The sequence below is a fragment of the Panthera pardus genome, unplaced genomic scaffold (genome assembly GCF_024362965.1).
Source record: "Panthera pardus isolate Hobbes unplaced genomic scaffold, ASM2436296v1 HiC_scaffold_11, whole genome shotgun sequence".
In the NCBI taxonomy this organism is placed as follows: Eukaryota; Metazoa; Chordata; class Mammalia; order Carnivora; family Felidae; genus Panthera; species Panthera pardus.
Window position 1 is genome coordinate 94,481,692 of NW_026526666.1, and position 17,819 is coordinate 94,499,510.

At 57.6% G+C, this 17,819-nt stretch overlaps 1 protein-coding gene and 1 non-coding gene across 2 annotated transcripts in view; both read left to right on the plus strand.

Annotated features, from left to right (window-relative positions):
• The first annotated feature begins 833 nt into the window (after positions 1-833).
• PADI2 (peptidyl arginine deiminase 2) overlaps positions 834-17,819 on the plus strand; it is a 43,916-nt gene continuing 26,930 nt past the window's right edge. The window contains exons 1-3 of the mRNA XM_053898911.1: positions 834-1,032; positions 13,897-14,080; positions 15,013-15,085. Of these exons, the coding sequence (XP_053754886.1) occupies positions 941-1,032; positions 13,897-14,080; positions 15,013-15,085 (349 nt within the window). The 5' untranslated portion in view covers positions 834-940. The remainder of the gene's footprint in view (positions 1,033-13,896; positions 14,081-15,012; positions 15,086-17,819) is intronic.
• LOC128775997 (small nucleolar RNA SNORA72) lies at positions 8,832-8,964 on the plus strand. Its single transcript, XR_008420973.1, has one exon. It is a non-coding gene; the product is annotated as a small nucleolar RNA SNORA72 (small nucleolar RNA).

Sequence of the window (17,819 nt, forward strand, 5' to 3'; positions counted from 1 at the left end):
CCCAGACCAGCACGGGACCCCTCACTGCCCTTCCCCCCAGAACGTCAATACCCCACAACCGCTGCTCACGTCGTCGATCCCCTCCTCTCCGGCCCCCACTCACACAGCCCCAGCTGGGGTCTTCATCACCACCATCCCCCCACCCCCGTTGCCCCAGGGCACCTCCATCTTCCACAGCCAGAATGGCCCTTTTCACTTCCACACCCGACCACTCCTCGCTGAAGAAGCCACGCCAAGGCTCCCACCGCCCACCCACTCACCAATGCCTTGACTTGGCATCCTGACCCTGTAGGCTGCTGGGTTCCCCTGCCACCCCCTCCCCATTTTCCCTGATTGTCCGGTGGGCGGAGGGATGTCAGCTTGTATCTGGCTTCCTGGCTTTGCTCCGGCGACTCCCCCGCCTCCCTTCCCCCGAGTTTGCAAATGCCTCCTTTAAGAAGGCTCGGTCCGGCCCCCAGGCTGGGTTTGGGCGCCCACTCCCTCCGGGCTCCCGCCGCTTCCAGTCCTCGCCCCTCTGACCTCTGACAGCTCCACAGTTGCACTATCTGCCCTGAAAAACCTGGGGGCGCCCGGAGGGCAGACTGGCCCCGGCGTCCTGGCGCGGGTAGCTGGGAGCCCACTGCAAGCGTAACGAGCCAGCAAAGCAAGCGTGGAAAGGAGGAAATTGGCAACCGCTGACCTCACCCGGATTACAGGCTCCGGGGGCGAGGGGGCGGGGCCGCGCGCGCGGGAATTGTGGGGGCGTGGCCACGCTTGACGGACGGGCCCGCGGCCCACTGCGAGAGGAGGCCGGCCGGCCGCCCCGCCCACCGGCCGTAGATAAAGCCGCCCCGGGCCGCAGCGGCTCAGGCGGTTCGAGGGGACTCACCTGCCGCAGGTTCTCGGGGCGGACCTGACCTGGACAAGCGAGGACCGGCGCAGGGCCGGCCACTGGGGGACGATGCAGCAGGAGCGGACCGTGCGGCTGCAGTACGGGAGCCGCGTCGAGGCGGTGTACGTGCTGGGCACGCACCTCTGGACCGATGTCTACAGGTGAGCAGGGCCACCGCGACGGCCCGAGACCCCCCGCCTCTCGCCCCGCCAAATCCCGAGACCCTCACACAGACCCAGCAACCTCACCACCCCTTTCCCAGGGCCCCTCCCCTGTACTCCAATCTTCCCACGGTCTGACCCCCTCCAGCCCCTTTCAGGACAACCCCAGAGACACCCCTAGTCCTCCCGCCATCCTCTCCCCTCAGCACCTCCCTTCTCCCCCCAGGCCCTCCCCTTCCTCTCAGACCCTCCCGACTCCCCACTCACCTCCAATCAGCTGAGCTTTCTCCAGGATTTGCTGGGGGGGGGGGGGGGGGGCTGGGGCCAGGCCAGAGGGGAGCTGCCCTGGGGCGGAATCTGGCCCTGGGGGTTGCTCAGGCTCCAATTTCGCCCTGTGGGGGCTGCCCGTGGTTGCCTGTCCCCAGGCACTGGCTGTGAGCTCCTGTCCCCAAATGCCTTCCCCTGACTTCACCCTGGGGTTGAGAAGGACTTTATTCTGCCAGGCTGGAGGGTGCAGAGGTGGGGGTCTTTGTCCGAAGAGTGTCCCTGATTCTAGACCCTGTCCCCTCCCCGTCTTCACTTGCCCACAAATGTTGGCAGGGTGCAGGATTTCTGAGACAGCAGGACATCGGGTGGGGGGATTGAGGCCATGCCCCCCAAAGCCCCCAGCCCCCAGGAAGCAGGCAAGGCCAGTGGTCCATCTCCTGTAATTCTGTGGGGCATCCTTGCGAAGGTGTGGCTGGTGTGAGTGAAAAGGTGGACGGGGTCCAGGTAGGATCATTCTATGACCATTCTGCCATAGCAGCCCTCTATTCCAAGCATGTGAAATGTTCCTCGTTGCTAGAGTTTGGAGGGGTCAGTGCCAACAGGAGAGAGCATGCCGGACTCTAAGGCGGGACCCCATGCTGATAACCTTAGGCAGGTCCCCTAACCTCCCTGTGCCTTGAGCTGAGCTGGAGGTGCCAGTGTGACGTGTTGCTCCCAAATTGCCCTGTCCTCTGGACCACCCGCCTCCCCAGACCCTTACCAATCCCATCCCTGTGTCTTCCCACACACCCTCCCCAGCCCATCCTCTGTCGTCTCCGGTGGCCCCAGCAGCCCTGCCCACCCAGTCGCCTGCCACCTCTTGGGCAGGCACTGGCCACCCTGATACCGTTAAGCCCCAGCCTCCTTCCATGAAGGCAAAGGTCCTGGTCACCACGCAGATGAGGGACCCTCCCCAGGCATCTGCCCCTGGCCTCGGTTGTCCACATGGAAACTCCAGGGGTGGTTTCTGAGGGTCATAACGCAGCAGTGGAGTGTGGTCCAGCCCTCAGTGCTTGGGAGAGCTCCCCTCCCTTCCCCACCCCCAGTCCTAATCTGAGCACTGCCAGGGGGTGGGCAGGTAGCCAGGGCACTTAGGTCTCTAAGCCTCAGCTGTCCCCATACCCGCCTGTTTGTGCCCTGGGGCCCTTTTGCCGCAGCCTGAAAGACTGGCATGGTGCCTCCGGAGGGGGGATGGGGAGAAAAGAGAGGGGCCATGCTCAGGCCTCCTGCCCTACCTTGTCCTGGCAGAGAGAGGCCCAGCCCCGGGGCGGGGTGGGGGTGGGGCGGGCTTGGAGTCGGGGAGGTGTGGACTCACCCTCCCTCTGCCAGGGGGCAGAGCTGTGATGATCCGCTTTGTCCTTTCTCAAGAAAGCGGCCACTGCCACCACAACCCACACCCCGCAACTGCACTTCCCTTAAGACTCCCCCACCCCCGAGAGAAGAGGTGCAGTCTAGACCAGCACCGTCCAGCAGAGACAGAATGCCAGCTACAAACTGAGCCACAAGTGTAAATTTTTAATTTTCTTGTGGCCCCATTTTTTAGGATTAAAAGAAAGAGGTGTGGGGCACCTGGGTGGCTCCGTGGGTTAAGCATCCGACTTCGGCTCAGGTCACAATCTTGTGGTTCCTGAGTTCAGGCCCCGCGTCGGGCTCTGTGCTGACGGCTCAGAGCCTGGAGCCGGCTTCAGATTCTGTGTCTCCCTCTCTCTCTGCCCCTCCCCCGCTCATTCCCTCTCTCTCTCTTTCTCTCTCTCAAAAACAAATAAAACACTAAATAAAGAGGTGAAACTAATTTTCATAAAACATATTTTTAAATGTTTATTTTGAGAGAGAGAGAGTGTGCGCATGCACGAGTTGGGGAGGGGCAAAGAGAGAGGGAGAGAGAGAATCCCAAGCAGGGCCGTCAGCACAGAGCCCTGCCGGGTTTGATCAGCAAACCCTGGGGCAGCAAATGACAGATTACTCCAGGCTCCTGAATCAGAGAAAGGAGAGAGCGAGGGGGCCAAGAACTCGAGTGGTGATGGCCCGGAGCAAAGCTCTTGCCTAGTTTTTATTGAGAATCTTATCAGTGCATCTCAAAGGCTGCAGGGGAAAGAAATATCAAAAGCAGGATCAAAGCTTATTCCTAAGTTTTTGGCTGATGAGTACAATCAGGGTAGTGACGTGCAGGCAGGCGAGCGGAACGTGATGGGGGCAGTGTATACATCACAGGAAGGGGGTTGTTTTTCTACCTTAGATTAAGCATTTACACAGTGGGAATGTTGATCCACGGGCAAGGTCTGGCTGTTTCCAGGCTTGACATTTCAAAGGACACCTGGTTTCCCTGGTCTGCTTTGCTGCTTTTCAACCAGCTGTTTCCCAGGCTGCAAACATTTCTTTCTTAAATCTTAGCCAGCCAGGCTCTATGAGTCTCTACAGAGCCCAGCTCGGGGCTCTATCTCACAAATCTGTGAGATCGTGAACTGAGCTGAGACCAAGAGTTGGACACTCGACCAACTGAGCCACCCAGGCATCCCAATTTTCATAATATATTTTATTTAACCCAGTATATCCCAAATACTAGCATTCCAGTATGTAATCAGTATGAAACTTGTTAGTGAGATAGTTTACATTGTCTTTTTCATACTAAGTCTTTGAAATCCAGTGTGTAAATTTTATACTTACGGCACATCTCTGTTCAGTTTTCACCAAGCATCGGGTGCCCAGAGCCCCAGGTAGGCGGTTGTCATTGTTCTGAACAGCACAAGTCTGGAGCAGAGGTCCTGAACCTCAACGCCGTTGCACTTGGGGCCAGATAACTCTTTGCTGGGTGGGGAGGGGGCTGTTCTGTGCCTCGTAGAATGTTTAGCTGCATCCCTGGCTTCTAACCCCAGTAGCAATGCCCCTGCAAAAGTGACAAGCAAAAACGTCTTCAGGTAACGCCAGGAGTCCCCTGGTGGGAGGACAGAGTCACCCCCAGGTTTGAGAACCACCGGTCTAGTGGAAGGAAGCCCTTTCTAGAACAAAGGAGCTGGAGCTATTACTGCCGTTGTCACGCCTAATATCGGTAGCATTAAGAGTTACTGTCGGTATTAATAATGGCAGAGATTTTAGGGAGCACTGAGAAACCAAATGCATTATCTTGTATCTTCCTCATCACAGACCTTGGGGGTCATGCTGAGATCATCCCATTTTGTAGACGAGGAAAGTGAGGCCCAGAGAGGTGTCACATAGGACTCCGGGCCAGGTCTGTCTGACTTAACTTCCACTCTATCCTGTGTGACCTTCAAACTAGCAGGTTGAACTGGGCGACCCTCTCAGCCTGTGTCCCTTCTACCCTCCGCTGCCCCCAGACACTTCACTCGCCCCCTTTCAACCCTGCACTTCCCAATGAGTCCTCCTGGACCCGGACACAGGTACTGACGCCAGACCCCACATGAGCCCCCCCTCCCCCACGCCCCCTCCAGGGTCTCTGTGGAGGCATCAAGGGACAAGGCCTGGTGGACCCTGCGCCCAGTTAGTAAGGGAGTATCTTTGACTTCTCACTCCTGAGTGACAAAAGAGAATGAACAAGTCTCCACACCCACACCCCCTTTCCTAAGACGCACACGCGGCTCCCCTCCCAGACACACGGTGGGGGCCTACCTGCCCCGTTACTCAGCAGACCCTATGGTTGACCCCCCCTCTCCCCAGCCACACTGACCCTTTGGGGGTGGACGCCCTGACCCAGGCACATTCTGGGTGCTGGTTCTAGCGAGCTGTGACTAAACACACAGAAAAGGGGAAGTGGGGATTTTTATCTAGAGATTTGCTTTTCATAGTTATTGAAGGCACTTTCTGTTTCCTTCTCTCACACCCAAGCATCTTATCTTAGGTCTGGCACAGGTACGCCTCGCCCGCACCATCTCCCCCGATGTTCCCTTTGGCTGGCAGCTGCTTCCTCACTGGGGCTGCCGGGGCCCCCGCCTGATCCTGGCTTGAAGCTAGTGAGGGCACAGAGCAGTGACATTCCCATGTTGGTTTCACCCTCCTCCCCACTCACCTTTGGTTTCCCAGCGGGGACACCCCCAGAGCTGGGAGGCGTTGGAGAAAGGGCAGCCGCGGGGTCAAGTAATGGGGTGATCACACTCTGCCTGACTCTCCCGCTGACCCACAGACCAAGTTGTGAAGGCAGATTCTCCTACCCCTCCCTTTGTTTACACAGTCCTGGGGGGTGAGAGGTGGCCCCCTCACTCTGTTGGAGAAAGTTCAGGATCCGTATCCTGAAGTCCACAGGAACTTCAGGGCACAGGTGATGTGAACAATTGTCTCTTGCCTCTGCAGAGTGGTCTCCTAAATTACACTTGACCTCAGGATGAGAAGGGAGGTGGGAATGATCCCGCGCCCTCCCCTGGCATACCCCAGGGCAGAGGCTGACCAGCCATGTCTCTTGGCAGGATCTTGACCATCACTTTCGGGCAGAAGATAGGAAGGAGGGTGCCAGGGCGGGAGAAGCAGGCATAGTAAAATGTTGGGAAAATAGGGAGGGGTACAGATTTGTACCCCACTTTGGGGAAGAGCCCAGAGCCTCAAAATTCACCACCTCACTCCCTCGACTCTTCTCAGACTCCCTCCCTCCCTGTTCCTCGGTTGGTATGAGTGTTTTAGAAAGTATCCTTAGGACAAAGGCCAGGGAGGGTCTGCGATCCAGTTAGAAGCAATGGAGACTTGGTGTGCCATGATCTCCCCTTCCCTTAGAGTGCCAAGCCCTGCCTCACCGATCCCATCTCCGGCCAACGACCCTGCACCCACTCCACTCTGGCCGCACTGGTTTTGTGGATCCTACTAGCTCTCGACCACACCAAGCTCATTCATACCACAGGGCCTTTGCACATGCTATTCCCTCTGCCTGGAGGACTATCCCCCAGACCTCTGCAAGCCTGACATTTCATCCACCAAGGCTTAGCTCAGATATCACCTCCTCTGAGCAGCATTCTCCACACCGGCTGCCTTCCTCACTCCCATACACCTCCAGCCCTCGAGTCAATGAAGGGCTCCTTCATTGAGTAAATGAATGGATGGATGTGGCCAGTGATGCATGTAGACTGGCCTGTCACTGGGTTGAGCTCCCCACCCCCAGCCTCAAGGGATGAGCACCGTTGGACTGGCCAGTGGAAGGTCAAGGGCATGTAGCCGAGCTTGGCCAGAGCAGCGCTTGCTCCTAAGAGAATGATGGTAGGAGGAATCAGGCCAAGTCAGGAGGCCTCATAAATTAGAACAGCACCCAGCGCTCTCAACCCTAAAGAGGAGGCCTCGCCAGGAGCGGTTCGGGGGCTCTGGTTTCAGGCTAGCTCCTGGGAGGGGTTGGGGGGAGGGGGGCCCACGTTCTAAGGAGGACCCTGTGTGTCCGGCCCAGCTTGCATAGCTGGGGTCCCCGAGAGCCTTCCCTCCTTGCCCTCAGGACCCTGCATCAGGTTGGGAGCATGGTGACAGGGGCTCACCACCATTGTCCTCTCCTCTCCCCCCTCCCCCGGCTGGACAGACACCTGTTAGATGGGGCGGGGGGGGGCAGTTTTCAGAGGCAGCTCTGCCTGTCCAGCCATGCCAGACTCCATGGCCAGGGGCTTTGACTATCTAGGCCACTCACCCAAGCCTTCGGTGTCCCTTCTCTGGGCCTCTGACCCCACCTACAAAATCAGCAGGGAGCTCTAGGGGTCCCTAAGGGCCTCTCATTTGCTCTTGTCCTGAGCCAGGCCTGACATTCTCCCCTCGCCTTCCACCAGAGGACCTTTAGGGAAGACTGTAACCTGTGGATCCTCCCCCAGGAAGGGAGCTGCCAGACCCAGAGCTCAGAGAGCTTGAATTTACCCCCACGCTCTGCCAACACCGTCCCTGAGACTCGGAGCGAGTGCTCACCCTCTGCCGGTCTCAACATGCTCCCCTGTAAAATGGGATGATATTGAGACAGACCTCATGGGGTGTCGGAAGGATGGACCGAGATCCCGTGAGTCAAGGGCTTCCAACAGTGCCTGGCGCATAGTAAATACTCAGTAAGTCGTTATCGTGAAGGACCGTTGGGCTTATTGTAATATTAGTAAAACGATAACGAGCTATGGCCTCAAAACATCCATGAGACGCATGGGAAAGAAATGTTGAGCATTTGTTTTAAGTGCCGTTTGAGGCACCAACAAAGTGGGGGGAGGGAGGAATCCTGGCGGATGGCATCAGGGAAGACCTGCTGGAGGAGGAGGCAGCCAAGCTGAAGGATGGACAGGGTGCACAGTGTGACCAGGACATGCCATGCAGGAGCAAAGGTACCTGGCAAGACGGTAGGGACCCACAGGGGCAGAAAGGGCATCGACTCCGTAGCCTAGAGCGTAAGGCTAGAGAGTCAGTGAGCTCAAGCCAGGGCTTTGACTGCCAGGCTCAGACGTTAGACTTTGTGACGTAGGCAGTGGGGAGCCACTGAAGGTGTCTGGGGAGGGAGTGACCACAGAGGAGACTGTTTCTGCCCTAAGGAGAGGGGCGGCTGGAAGCACCAGTGCCTACTGAGAGAGGCTGCTGAGGTCACCAGGCAGAGAAGGGGGTGGCTGAAGAGAGACCCATCCCCGTCCCCAGCCCCCATCACGCCAGCTTGAGGCTTTGCCTTCCTCCCGTCTGGAGGGTGCTCGCTGTGGCGTTGCCTGCCAAGCTGGCACCCACGAACCCCCTCCCATCCTGCAGAGACCCGAGGGCAGGATGTCGCACTCAGACCGCCAGGAGCTGGGCTCCCTGTGGGGGTGATCCCCGCCTGGTGTTAACGAGGCCCGGGACAGGTGGATAAGCCGAGAGTTCCAGATGCCAGCTACGAGCGGGCACGCCGTGCCCTCACGCCTGGGGCCGAGTGGGCACCCCAGCCCCACGAGGCCAAGCTGGTGACCCTTCCCTCTGACTGAGCAAAGATCGGAGAAACCGACTGGTTCCTCGGACGCCCTAAAACCTTCGCGGGGCCGGGCACACGTTAGGTCTCCGCAGTCCATTCCCTTGGGCCGGGCTCAGCCAACCTCCCTCTTCCACATCTGACACCGCATTCCAGTCTTGCTCAAAGCTCCTTTGTGTGACACCAGCCATGACTCTCCATTCCCACGGCCATCACCTTGTCCCACACCGCCATCCTGACTCACCTGGACAGCGGCAGTCACTTCACTGAACCCCCCCCCCTCCCCCCCCGCCGCCACCTTGCGCTGTTGCTCTCCTGAAACGCGTTCCCCACCCCGCACCCTGGGCCATCTGCCTACAGCGCAAAAACGATCATGTCACCGAAGCCTAGAAGCCATCAGTGCCCTCAGGGGGGACGCAGGGGGAAGGCCAGCTCCTCGCCATGAGCTAGGTCCTCTCCTCCCGCCACCCCCCTCCCCTTTGCTCACAAACCGCGGCCACGCTGCTCTCCCTCATTTCTCCAACGCGCTCGGCTAACATCCACTGCAGTCGCCACCCAGGCTGCCCGTGCTGCCGGGAATCCTCTGCTCGTCTTCCTCCTCTCCGTGTCCAATTCGTTGCTTCTCAAACTGTGGGAGCTTGTTAGAAAGGCAGTGTCCAGGCTACACGTTCGCCGTATTAAGACCACGCGTGTGTCCCCAGACCCCTGTCCCGTCCCTAGTCCTGGTTTTGCAAATGCTGGTGACGTACCCCAGGGATGCCTCTTAGGTGGGAAGGGTCTGTGATCCTAGGTCTCCCATTCACCTCGAGAAATGATAGCACCTTTGCTGTAATAACTTTTGAAGATAACCGTTGGTAGTTTGCCACTAAATGAACAACGAAACGAAGAAAAGACACGGGGCACCCGAGCGGCTCAGTCGGTTGAGCGTTGGACTTCGGCTCAGATCCTGGTCTCACAGTCTATGAGTTCAAGCCCCACATCCAGCTCTCTGCCGGCAGCTTAGAGCCTGGAGCCTGTTTCAGATCCTGTGTCTCTCTCTCTCTGCCCCTCCCCTGCTGACGTTCTCCCTCTCTCTCAAAAATGAATAAGCATTAAACAAAGTTTTTTAAAAAGAAAAGACATGCATTTCATTCCCCAACGTGTATGCGTAGCACATCATCATGTTGGACACTTTAAATATGCACAATTATATTTGTCAGTTGTTCCTCCATAAATTTGGGGGGGGGGAGGAAGAAATGCAGTGTTTTTTTAAGTTTACTTATTTATTTTGAGAGCGCAAGAGAGAGCACAAGCAGGGCGGAGGGTGGGCAGAGAGAGAGAGAAGATTCCAAGCAGGCTGCATGCTGTCAGTGCAGAGCCCGACGTGGGGCTCGAGCTCATGAACCGTGAGATCGTGACCTGATCGTGGCCGCCCTCAATTTCCCCACTCGGTCCCTCGATACTGTCCTGGGCCCCTCCCTGCCTTCTCCAGGGACAATCAAGGTGCCCACAGCCCCTGGTTCTCGGGTTTCTGGGGGATGAGCTCTGAGAGGTTGGTTCTTTCTGGGGAGGGAGGCAGCCAACAGGATCTCCAGGGGACAATGGGTGCCTTTGTTGCTTCTGCCAGAGCCGCTCCAAGAATAGCTGTTTGCTCAGCTCAGAGCAGGGCTGGTGCTGGGGTAGGAGGGAATGGGGCCCTGGAGCTCCAATGCCAGCCAGGGCCAGGCGTTAACCCCCTGAGCCTCTGGGGCCTCCTCCAGTTTCTCACTGGCCCCGAGGAACAAAGGTGGCAGGAAGCATCACTTAGAGCAGCCGTTGTCAAAGTCGGGTCCTAAAACTCATCCTGCCCTGTGAGTTTGTAAAGCATTTTTTTCTAAACTGTATGCAGAAACCCAACGTATAAAACCAGATGAAATCATAGTGGCTGTGCGTAAAGGGAAGCGGGGACCCAGCCGAGAGACCCCCAGCTTTTCAGTGCCTCCCTCCTCACCCCTGGGTGCAGGGCCTGCGCTCCCCCGGTGCCAGCCACCTCCCGCTGGTGCCATGCTCCCATTTTCCATTGGGTGAAACAGAGGAAAAGTGCGTTGCCCAAAGCCATCCGGCAAGTTGATGATCAAAGCTGGGACTTGGGCCAGAGGAATATTTTCCTGACCTGAGACCACAATTGCCCAGACTTGTGGTTTTTTCCCCCACACTGTATTCTACCTGTAGTACTGTTAACATTTTTCTTTACATCAACTCACATTTTATAACTTCATCTTATTTTAATTTTTTTCAGTTTATTTCTTTATTTTGAGAGAGAGAGAGAGCTTGAGCAGGGAAGGGGCAGAGAGAGAGAGGGGATGAACCTGATGCGGGGCTCGAACTCACAAATTATGAGATCATGACCTGAGCTGAGATCAAAAGTCGGATGTTCAACTGACTGAGCCACCCAGGCGCCCCTAACTTTAAGTGGCGATCTTGCAGGGCATCTGGCTGGCTCAGTGGGTAGGGCATGTGACTCTCCATCACGAGGTCTTGGAGCCTATTTTAAAAAATAAGTAAATAGGGGCTCCTGGGTGGCTCAATCAGTTACGTGTCTGACTCTTGGTTTTGGCTCAGGTCATGATTTCACGGGAGTCCGAACCCCGAGTTGAGCTCTGTGCTGAGAGCTCAGGGTCTGCTTGAGATTCTCTCTCTCCCTCTCTCTCTCCCTGCCCCTCCCCCACTTGCACTGTCTCTCTCTCTCTCTCTCTCTCAAAATAAACTTAAAAAAATTTAATAAAAATAAATAAATGGAGAACTTATGTTATTACCATAAATGGCAATCCTTTATCAATTGCCATGAAAAGATAACGCTTTTTTTTAATTTTTTTTCTTAACATTTATTTATTATTGAGAGACAGAGAGAGACAGAGCATGAGCAAGGGAGGGGCAGAGAGAGGAGGAGACACAGAATCGGAAGCAGGCTCCAGGTCCTGAGCTGTCAGCACAGAGTCCGATGCGAGGCTCGAACTCACGGACCGCGAGATCATGCCCTGAGCCGAAGTCGGACGCTCAACGGACTGAGCCACCCGGGCGCCCCGAAAAGATAACACTTTTAATAAATACATAAATCTTTTCAATTGTGCATCCTTGTGCCACCTCACAGCGTCTTACGCGCGTGCCCTTTGGGCGATGCCGCCTGGCACTTCTAGAAGGCTCACCTCTGTCCTGCTCAGCTCCACCGTCTTTGCTGGGGTGTGTGTGATGTCCCCAGCCCTACGCTGGTCTCTGCAGGAGGCGGGGCGCCCCTGAAGCCCTCGGGGGCTTGCCATCCAGAGAACAGGTACCCCCGTGGCAACACCCTGAGACAAAACTCAGTCCCTGCCCTGTGACAGATGACGGACAAAGCCCGAGGGACAGGAGGCGTGGGTGGGTGTCTTCTGGGTGGGCAGATGGACACGCAGAAGGTGCAAGGAACACGCCCAAGCCTCCCTCGGCAGCTCAGTGGCAAAATTGGGCTCAGGCCCACGTGTCAAGCAAGGGGACCCCCAATCCGGGTTTTTGCTGCGACTCTGCTTCTCCCAACCATGAGTGTGGACAGAGGACAGCAGCCCACCGCCAACAAGCGTCCAGCCTCAGATCAGCTCAGTGACCCCGAGATGGGCTCAGGAGTTCAGAAGGGGGCAGTCGGACAAGAAACAGGGTGGCCCTGGAGCTTTTTCAGGCTCCTTTCCCAGCCCCGGGCATGGACGGCCAGACCCTGACCCGCGCTCTCCTGCAGTGCCCCGGACCAGTGGTCTTGGCCAGCAGCCCCTGCAGTCCGTGGCCTGGCTCAGAGACACCCTGCCTGGCGGCCTCTACAGACTCACTCGCAACCTTGGTCACCCCAGGGCTCTAACCACCAGACTGCACTGCCGGGCGTCTAAGCCAGTGGCTCCCTAGACCCGTGTAGCTCTGGAGCAGCATCGCCAACAGGTCCCCGAAACAGTAGACATGCAGGTGGCTCAGTCGTGAAGCATCTGACTTGGGCTCAGGTCGTGCTCTCACGGTTCGTGAGTTCGAGCCCCGCTTCGGGTAAGCCCTGCTGCTCTCTCTCTCCCCCTCTCTCTCTGCACCTCCTGGGATTCTCTCTCTGCCCCTTGCGCACTTGTGCCCTCCCTCTCTCAGAAAGAAAGAAAAGAAAAGAAAGGAAGGAAATGGTAGAAATGCAAAGTCTCGGGCCCCACTCCAGAGCGTCTGAATCTGAAACTCTGAGGAGGGCCCGGCGATCGTCATTTAGACAAGTGTTCCGGGTGATGCTGCTGAGCTTTGAGAACCTCTGCCCTAAACCTCTCACCCAGCCTCTGGCCGCTGCTCACCTCTGCAGCTGCCCCGGCCGGACCTCCGCTCTGCCAGCCAGACGCTCCGGGGAGAGGATCCGCAAATCTCCAGCCTTAAAAGAAAAACCCTGAGGATTTAGACCGCACCCTCTGGTGATTCTGATGCCCAGCGGTAGTGGAGAACGGCTCAGGAACCGGGAGTGCCGGGCCCTCGGGACGGCAGATGTGCCTTCAAAGCTGACACTTACCTCTATGTCTTAGTCCCAAAGCCCAGGGGAATCCCACCTAAATCCCTCCGAGCCCTCTTCAGACTGGGCGCTGGCTTTAGCAAAACTGTCCTCCCCGGACACCTTCCTCCCCCAGTCTCCCTGTCCTTCCTGTGGCCTCCCCTTAAACCAGTGTCTCAGGCAGTAACAAAATACCGCGGGTTGGCGGGCTTGAAAAGAGCCAACTCTTTCTCCCAGCCCTGGAGGCCGGAAGTCTGAGATCAGGGGCCGGCGTGGTCGGGTTGGGGTGGGAATGCTTCCTGGCGGGCGGGTAGCCGCTCTCTGGCTGTGGCCTTCCTCGGTGCGTGGGAGAAAGATCTCTCTTCCCCTTCTCGTAAGGCGGCCAGCCCTATCAGACAGGACCTCGTGCGCATGACCTCATGTCACTTTAATTATCTTCTAAAAGCCCTGTCTTCAAACGCAGTCATGTTGGGGAGCAGGGCTCCAACATGTGTATCTGTGGGGGGACACAAATGTGCCTAGATCAAACCAGATCAAACCAGTTCGCTTCCTGCCCTGAAATCTTAATGGCTTTTCAAGAATTCCAGATGTACCACCGTTTCATAGAAGGCCGCCCCAGAGCCCCTAGGAATGACTGTGAGACGGGAAGTTCCAAGCCGGGAAAGAAAGTCACGGCGGGAGGGGCCTTTGTGACAGAGCCAACCCACCCCTGCCCTTTGAGGACCCAAGTTCCAGGCTCCTTCCCTGGGCAGACCCCGCACTTGGGCGCCTGCCGCTCTGAGGCCTTTCCACCAAGTTCCGCTTGTAGCTCAGACACGGGAAGGGGGGCGGGCCCTGCCTTTGGAGCAAGTTCATTCCTTGGTCCAGGCCTCTGGGCCTGGACCCGTAAGGTACCACACGGGTGCCCGTCGGAAGCCATGAGGAAACCATTAAGAATTCAGAGCCTCAGGCCCCACCCTCGAACGTTCTGACTCAGTGGGTACGAGACGGGCCCAAGGAATCTGTATTTTAACCGAGGGCCCTCCTCACAACCAGGTGATTGTAGTGCAGCGGGGTCCTTTGCGGGGGCCCCCAGACCCGATCCCCCAGAAGGGCCCTTGCCCCCTGGCCCCCCAGGAGTTTTTTCTTGGAGCCCCTTGTCCCACCTGTCCGGGGATCGCCTCCTCCGACCCGCTCTCCTCTCTCCCTCCAGTGCGGCCCCCGCCGAGGCCCAGACCTTCAGCCTGAAGCACTCAGAGCGCGTGCGGGTAGAGGTGGTGCGTGACGGGCAGGCCGAGGAGGTGGCCGCCAACGGCAAACAGCGCTGGCTTCTGTCGCCCAGCACCACGCTGCGGGTCACGATGAGCCAGGCGAGCACCGAGGCCAGCAGCGACAAGGTACCGCGGCTGGGGAGGTGCTCCGAGGGCGGCGGGAACGAGGGGCCCAGCTAGACCACGCGATCCCAGCGCACAGCGAGTGGGAACCACACCCCCCCTTTTGCCCGCTGTCTAGTTGCCACGGTGAAAGAGTGAAAAGAAAGAGGTGGGCCTAATTTTCGCAGTGCGTGGCCCTTAACACCGTAGAGGACAGTCTTACAAGTTTGACGTGATACCAACATAAAAGACAGACTAAGGAGCTGGCTCACGTTCTTTGTCGTACCAAGTCTGTATCGCACGGCGCATGTCAAATCAGATTTGCCACGTTTATGTGCTCGGTACCCACGTGTGGCTGGTGGCTCCTGTTTTGGAAGCTCCGTGCCAGACGGCCGAGTGATGATTTCGTGGCAGGTTAAGGCTGTCGGCTGCCGAGTGATCTATTAGAATCGGTGGAAGGTACACCCCGCAACGTCCTCGGTCTCAGCGCGGTCTAAATGGGGCGCTGAGTGCCCCTGGGTGATTTGCCAGGAGCTGAGACCAGATGTCTCGTCTCTGGGTCCTTTGATTACGAGCTTTGCCATGTGCCCCACGGCAGTGATGGCTCTGGGCGTTATTCAAAGCAAACAACCTCAGTCCCGAGCCCTGGTTGCTTAGCAGAAGCTAGTCATACACCACGATAGACCCAGCAGAATGGACAGGGGCACACAGGTAAGCAGTCAGCACCCCGGATGCCCTCTGAGAGGAGGGGAGGCCCCTGTCCGGTTGGATAATTGGACAGAAGCAGCCCCGCAACCCAGGAATGCTTCCTGGAGGAGACGGTTTGCATGTTAGGGGAGAACTGGCCTGACGGGCCGTGAGGTATGAGTCAGGGAAGGCGGTCCCTGCAGACCTTGCTGCCTGTGATCTGTGATCTCTGCTCTTCTCTCCCTCCCGGTGCGCCCCTCCCTGCCAAGGTCACCGTCAACTACTACGAGGAGGAGGGGAGCATGCCCATTGACCAGGCTGGGCTCTTCCTCACGGCCATCGGTAAGTTGGTGGGGCTGTGGCCCGCGTGCCTTTGCTCCCCAGGGGCACCTGGCCTGTTTTCAGTGCCACGGACCTGGCACTCGGAGCTTCCTCTGAATAATGCGGGCCCGAGAAGGGATGCACAGGTACCCAGTCCCTTCCGTACTGGGTTGGGGGGGTGTCCTGCAGGAGGAGGCAGGCCCTGGCCCGCCAGCAACTCACCCCAGTGTTGGCATTCCCAGCCCGGGCTCTGTGGGCCACTGAGAAGAAAGAGCAAAGTCTGTTCCTCCCTTGCCTCTCCCCTGCAGCCTGCAGAAGAGTCGGCCTCTCACAGTGAGGGAAATGGCCTCTCTACAAAGTCTGCTCTGTTCCTGATAATCCCAGCTACCCCCCGGCCCTCCCTGGACCCAGCCGTGGAAACAGAGATGCCTGGGTCCTTAACTCGCCTAGTCCAAGCCCTTCATTTGGCATTTGGCACAGCAAGGCCCGGAGAGGTTAGGGAACTTGTTCAAAGTCACACAGCAACTCCACAGCAGGTTGAGTCCGGAGCTCAGGACTATTCCCCTCCCAGGGCCTTCCCATCTGCACAGCACTCCCCTGCCCGGGTGCCAGGGCACATGGGGTGCGGTCTTCTCCAGTCCTTCAGGTCGGCTTCTTCTGCAGTCGAGGTGTTCCACGTACATGTGTATATGCTTTTTCCGGGAGGATATTTCAGGGGGTCATTCTGTCTGTCCAGCCTTAATGTAGCATTGACAGAGTTGCCACATGGCAGGGGGCGAGAACCACCAGTTACTGAGAGTCAACTCTGTGCTGAGCGCTTTAAAACCAGTAATAATGTCTTCCATTTCTTCAACACCCGCTCTGTGTCCCGGCCTGTGCTGGGTGCTTTGAGGAGGAGAAGGAGAGACTCCTGAGCTTTATTGAGCACCTACAGTGTGCCAGGCTCCAATCCTAGACGTTTTACTGTCACGATTGCCATCTACTCTCCTAGCTGTCCCAAGGATCGACGGGGGGGGGGGAGGGGGGGGGGGTCTCAGAACTGCCCCCAGAAAACAATTCATTCCCGCGTCAGGGCCACCTCCTCCAGCCGTGTGCCGTTAGCCACCAAAATGGGCTCAACAGCAGCGCTCCCCTGCTTCTCACCTTTTCCCCCGTGGGTTCTTTTGCTGGTTACCCTGACCCGCTTTCTGCACCTCATGAGGGAGAGCCCAGCCTTGGGGTGGGGTCCTCAGGACGCCCTCCGCGGGGCCTTGGGAGACAGGCGCCAACGCCTCCCCCGTTGCAGGAGGGAGCCAGCAGGTGTATGCACGTGAGGATGTCTCAGATGACCGGCCCTGAGGAAACCTAATCCCACAGAGACAGGGACACTGGTGACAAAGCAGGAAGGGCAGCGGCCAGTATTACTGGCCAGTAATAAGCCTGACCATTAAAATTGTTGTTTAATGTTTATTTATTTGAGAGAGAGTGACAGAGCATGAGCAGGGAAGGGTCAGAGACAGAGGGAGACACAGAATCCGAAGCAGGCTCCAGGCTCCCAGCTGTCAGCACAGGGCCCGAGGTGGGGCTCACACTCATGAACCATGAGATCATGACCTGAGTCAAAGTCAGATGCTTAGCCGACCGAGCCACCCGGGCGCCCCCATTGAACCCTAGTTCTGTCCTGAGCCCACGCTGAGCAGAGACAGCCCTGGCTGCGGAGTAGACAGAGATAAGTCTAAGTTCTGGCCCTGCCCCTTCAGCCACATAGGGACCGTCACCCCTCTGAGCCTCAGGGCCCTCCTCTTCACGGTGCATGCTTGCGCTGTGCTCATGGGGACCCGATGGGATGCTGTGTGCAAAGAAGACAGCTCACTCAGGACTTTTTCTTTTCTCCCTTCTGCTTGGGGGTAGCCACATTTCCCCTCTGCCTGAGCAAAGTTGGAAGATCCTTATTGCCCCTCAGTCTTCCTCCTGGGATTTGGAAATAAACCCATGGTGCCCTCGGCCAAACCGGGTCTCGGTTCCCAGTCCCGCCAAGGACTTGCCGTGTGACCTTACCAAGGAGCCTACCTCTCTAGACCTCACTTTTTCCCAGCTGTGAAATGAAGCCTTTGGGCCCCGCGGTCCCCGAGGGCCTCCGAGACTCCAGGTACAGCTGATTTGCAAAGCCCCCCCAACCCCCGTTAAGGGGAATGGGGGTGGGGGATGGGCTCCTCTTTGCTGCTATCCTGGCAACAGGAGCACGACACGAGCCCTGAGAATTTTTAGCATCAACCTAAGGATCTCACTCCTTGTACCCCTTCCCCAGAGTCTAGGATGATTGCCCTAGTTGGCTGTGGGGGAGAAAGTCCTTCTTCCCCACCACACCCCAAGCTGCCCAGTTACGTAAGAAGGCCAGGCACCCTGCCACTGTCCATGGGGGCCGGCGGCCTCTGCCAAGATGCTCAGGCCTCTGTGTCAAGCCTCCGTGTCTTGATTCTCGGGGCAGACTACCTTGAACCCAATCCCAGTGACATTTCCCATAAATCTGCCCCACACCCCAGAGGCCACCTGATACCTCAGGGCTATTCTGGGGAGCTGAGGTAGGATTCAGAGCCTCTGGGAAATGTCGTCTGGAGCCTAGATGCCCCGAAACAGATGTCCTCTCCTCTCCTCCCTCCACCCCCTCCCCCCCGCCCCCCAGGGAAGACAGAGCTATCCCAAGAGGGCAGAGCTCTGGGAGGGTCATGAGAGCCCTATTCTCTGTCCCTACAAGGATCATCCCGTCAGAATCTAG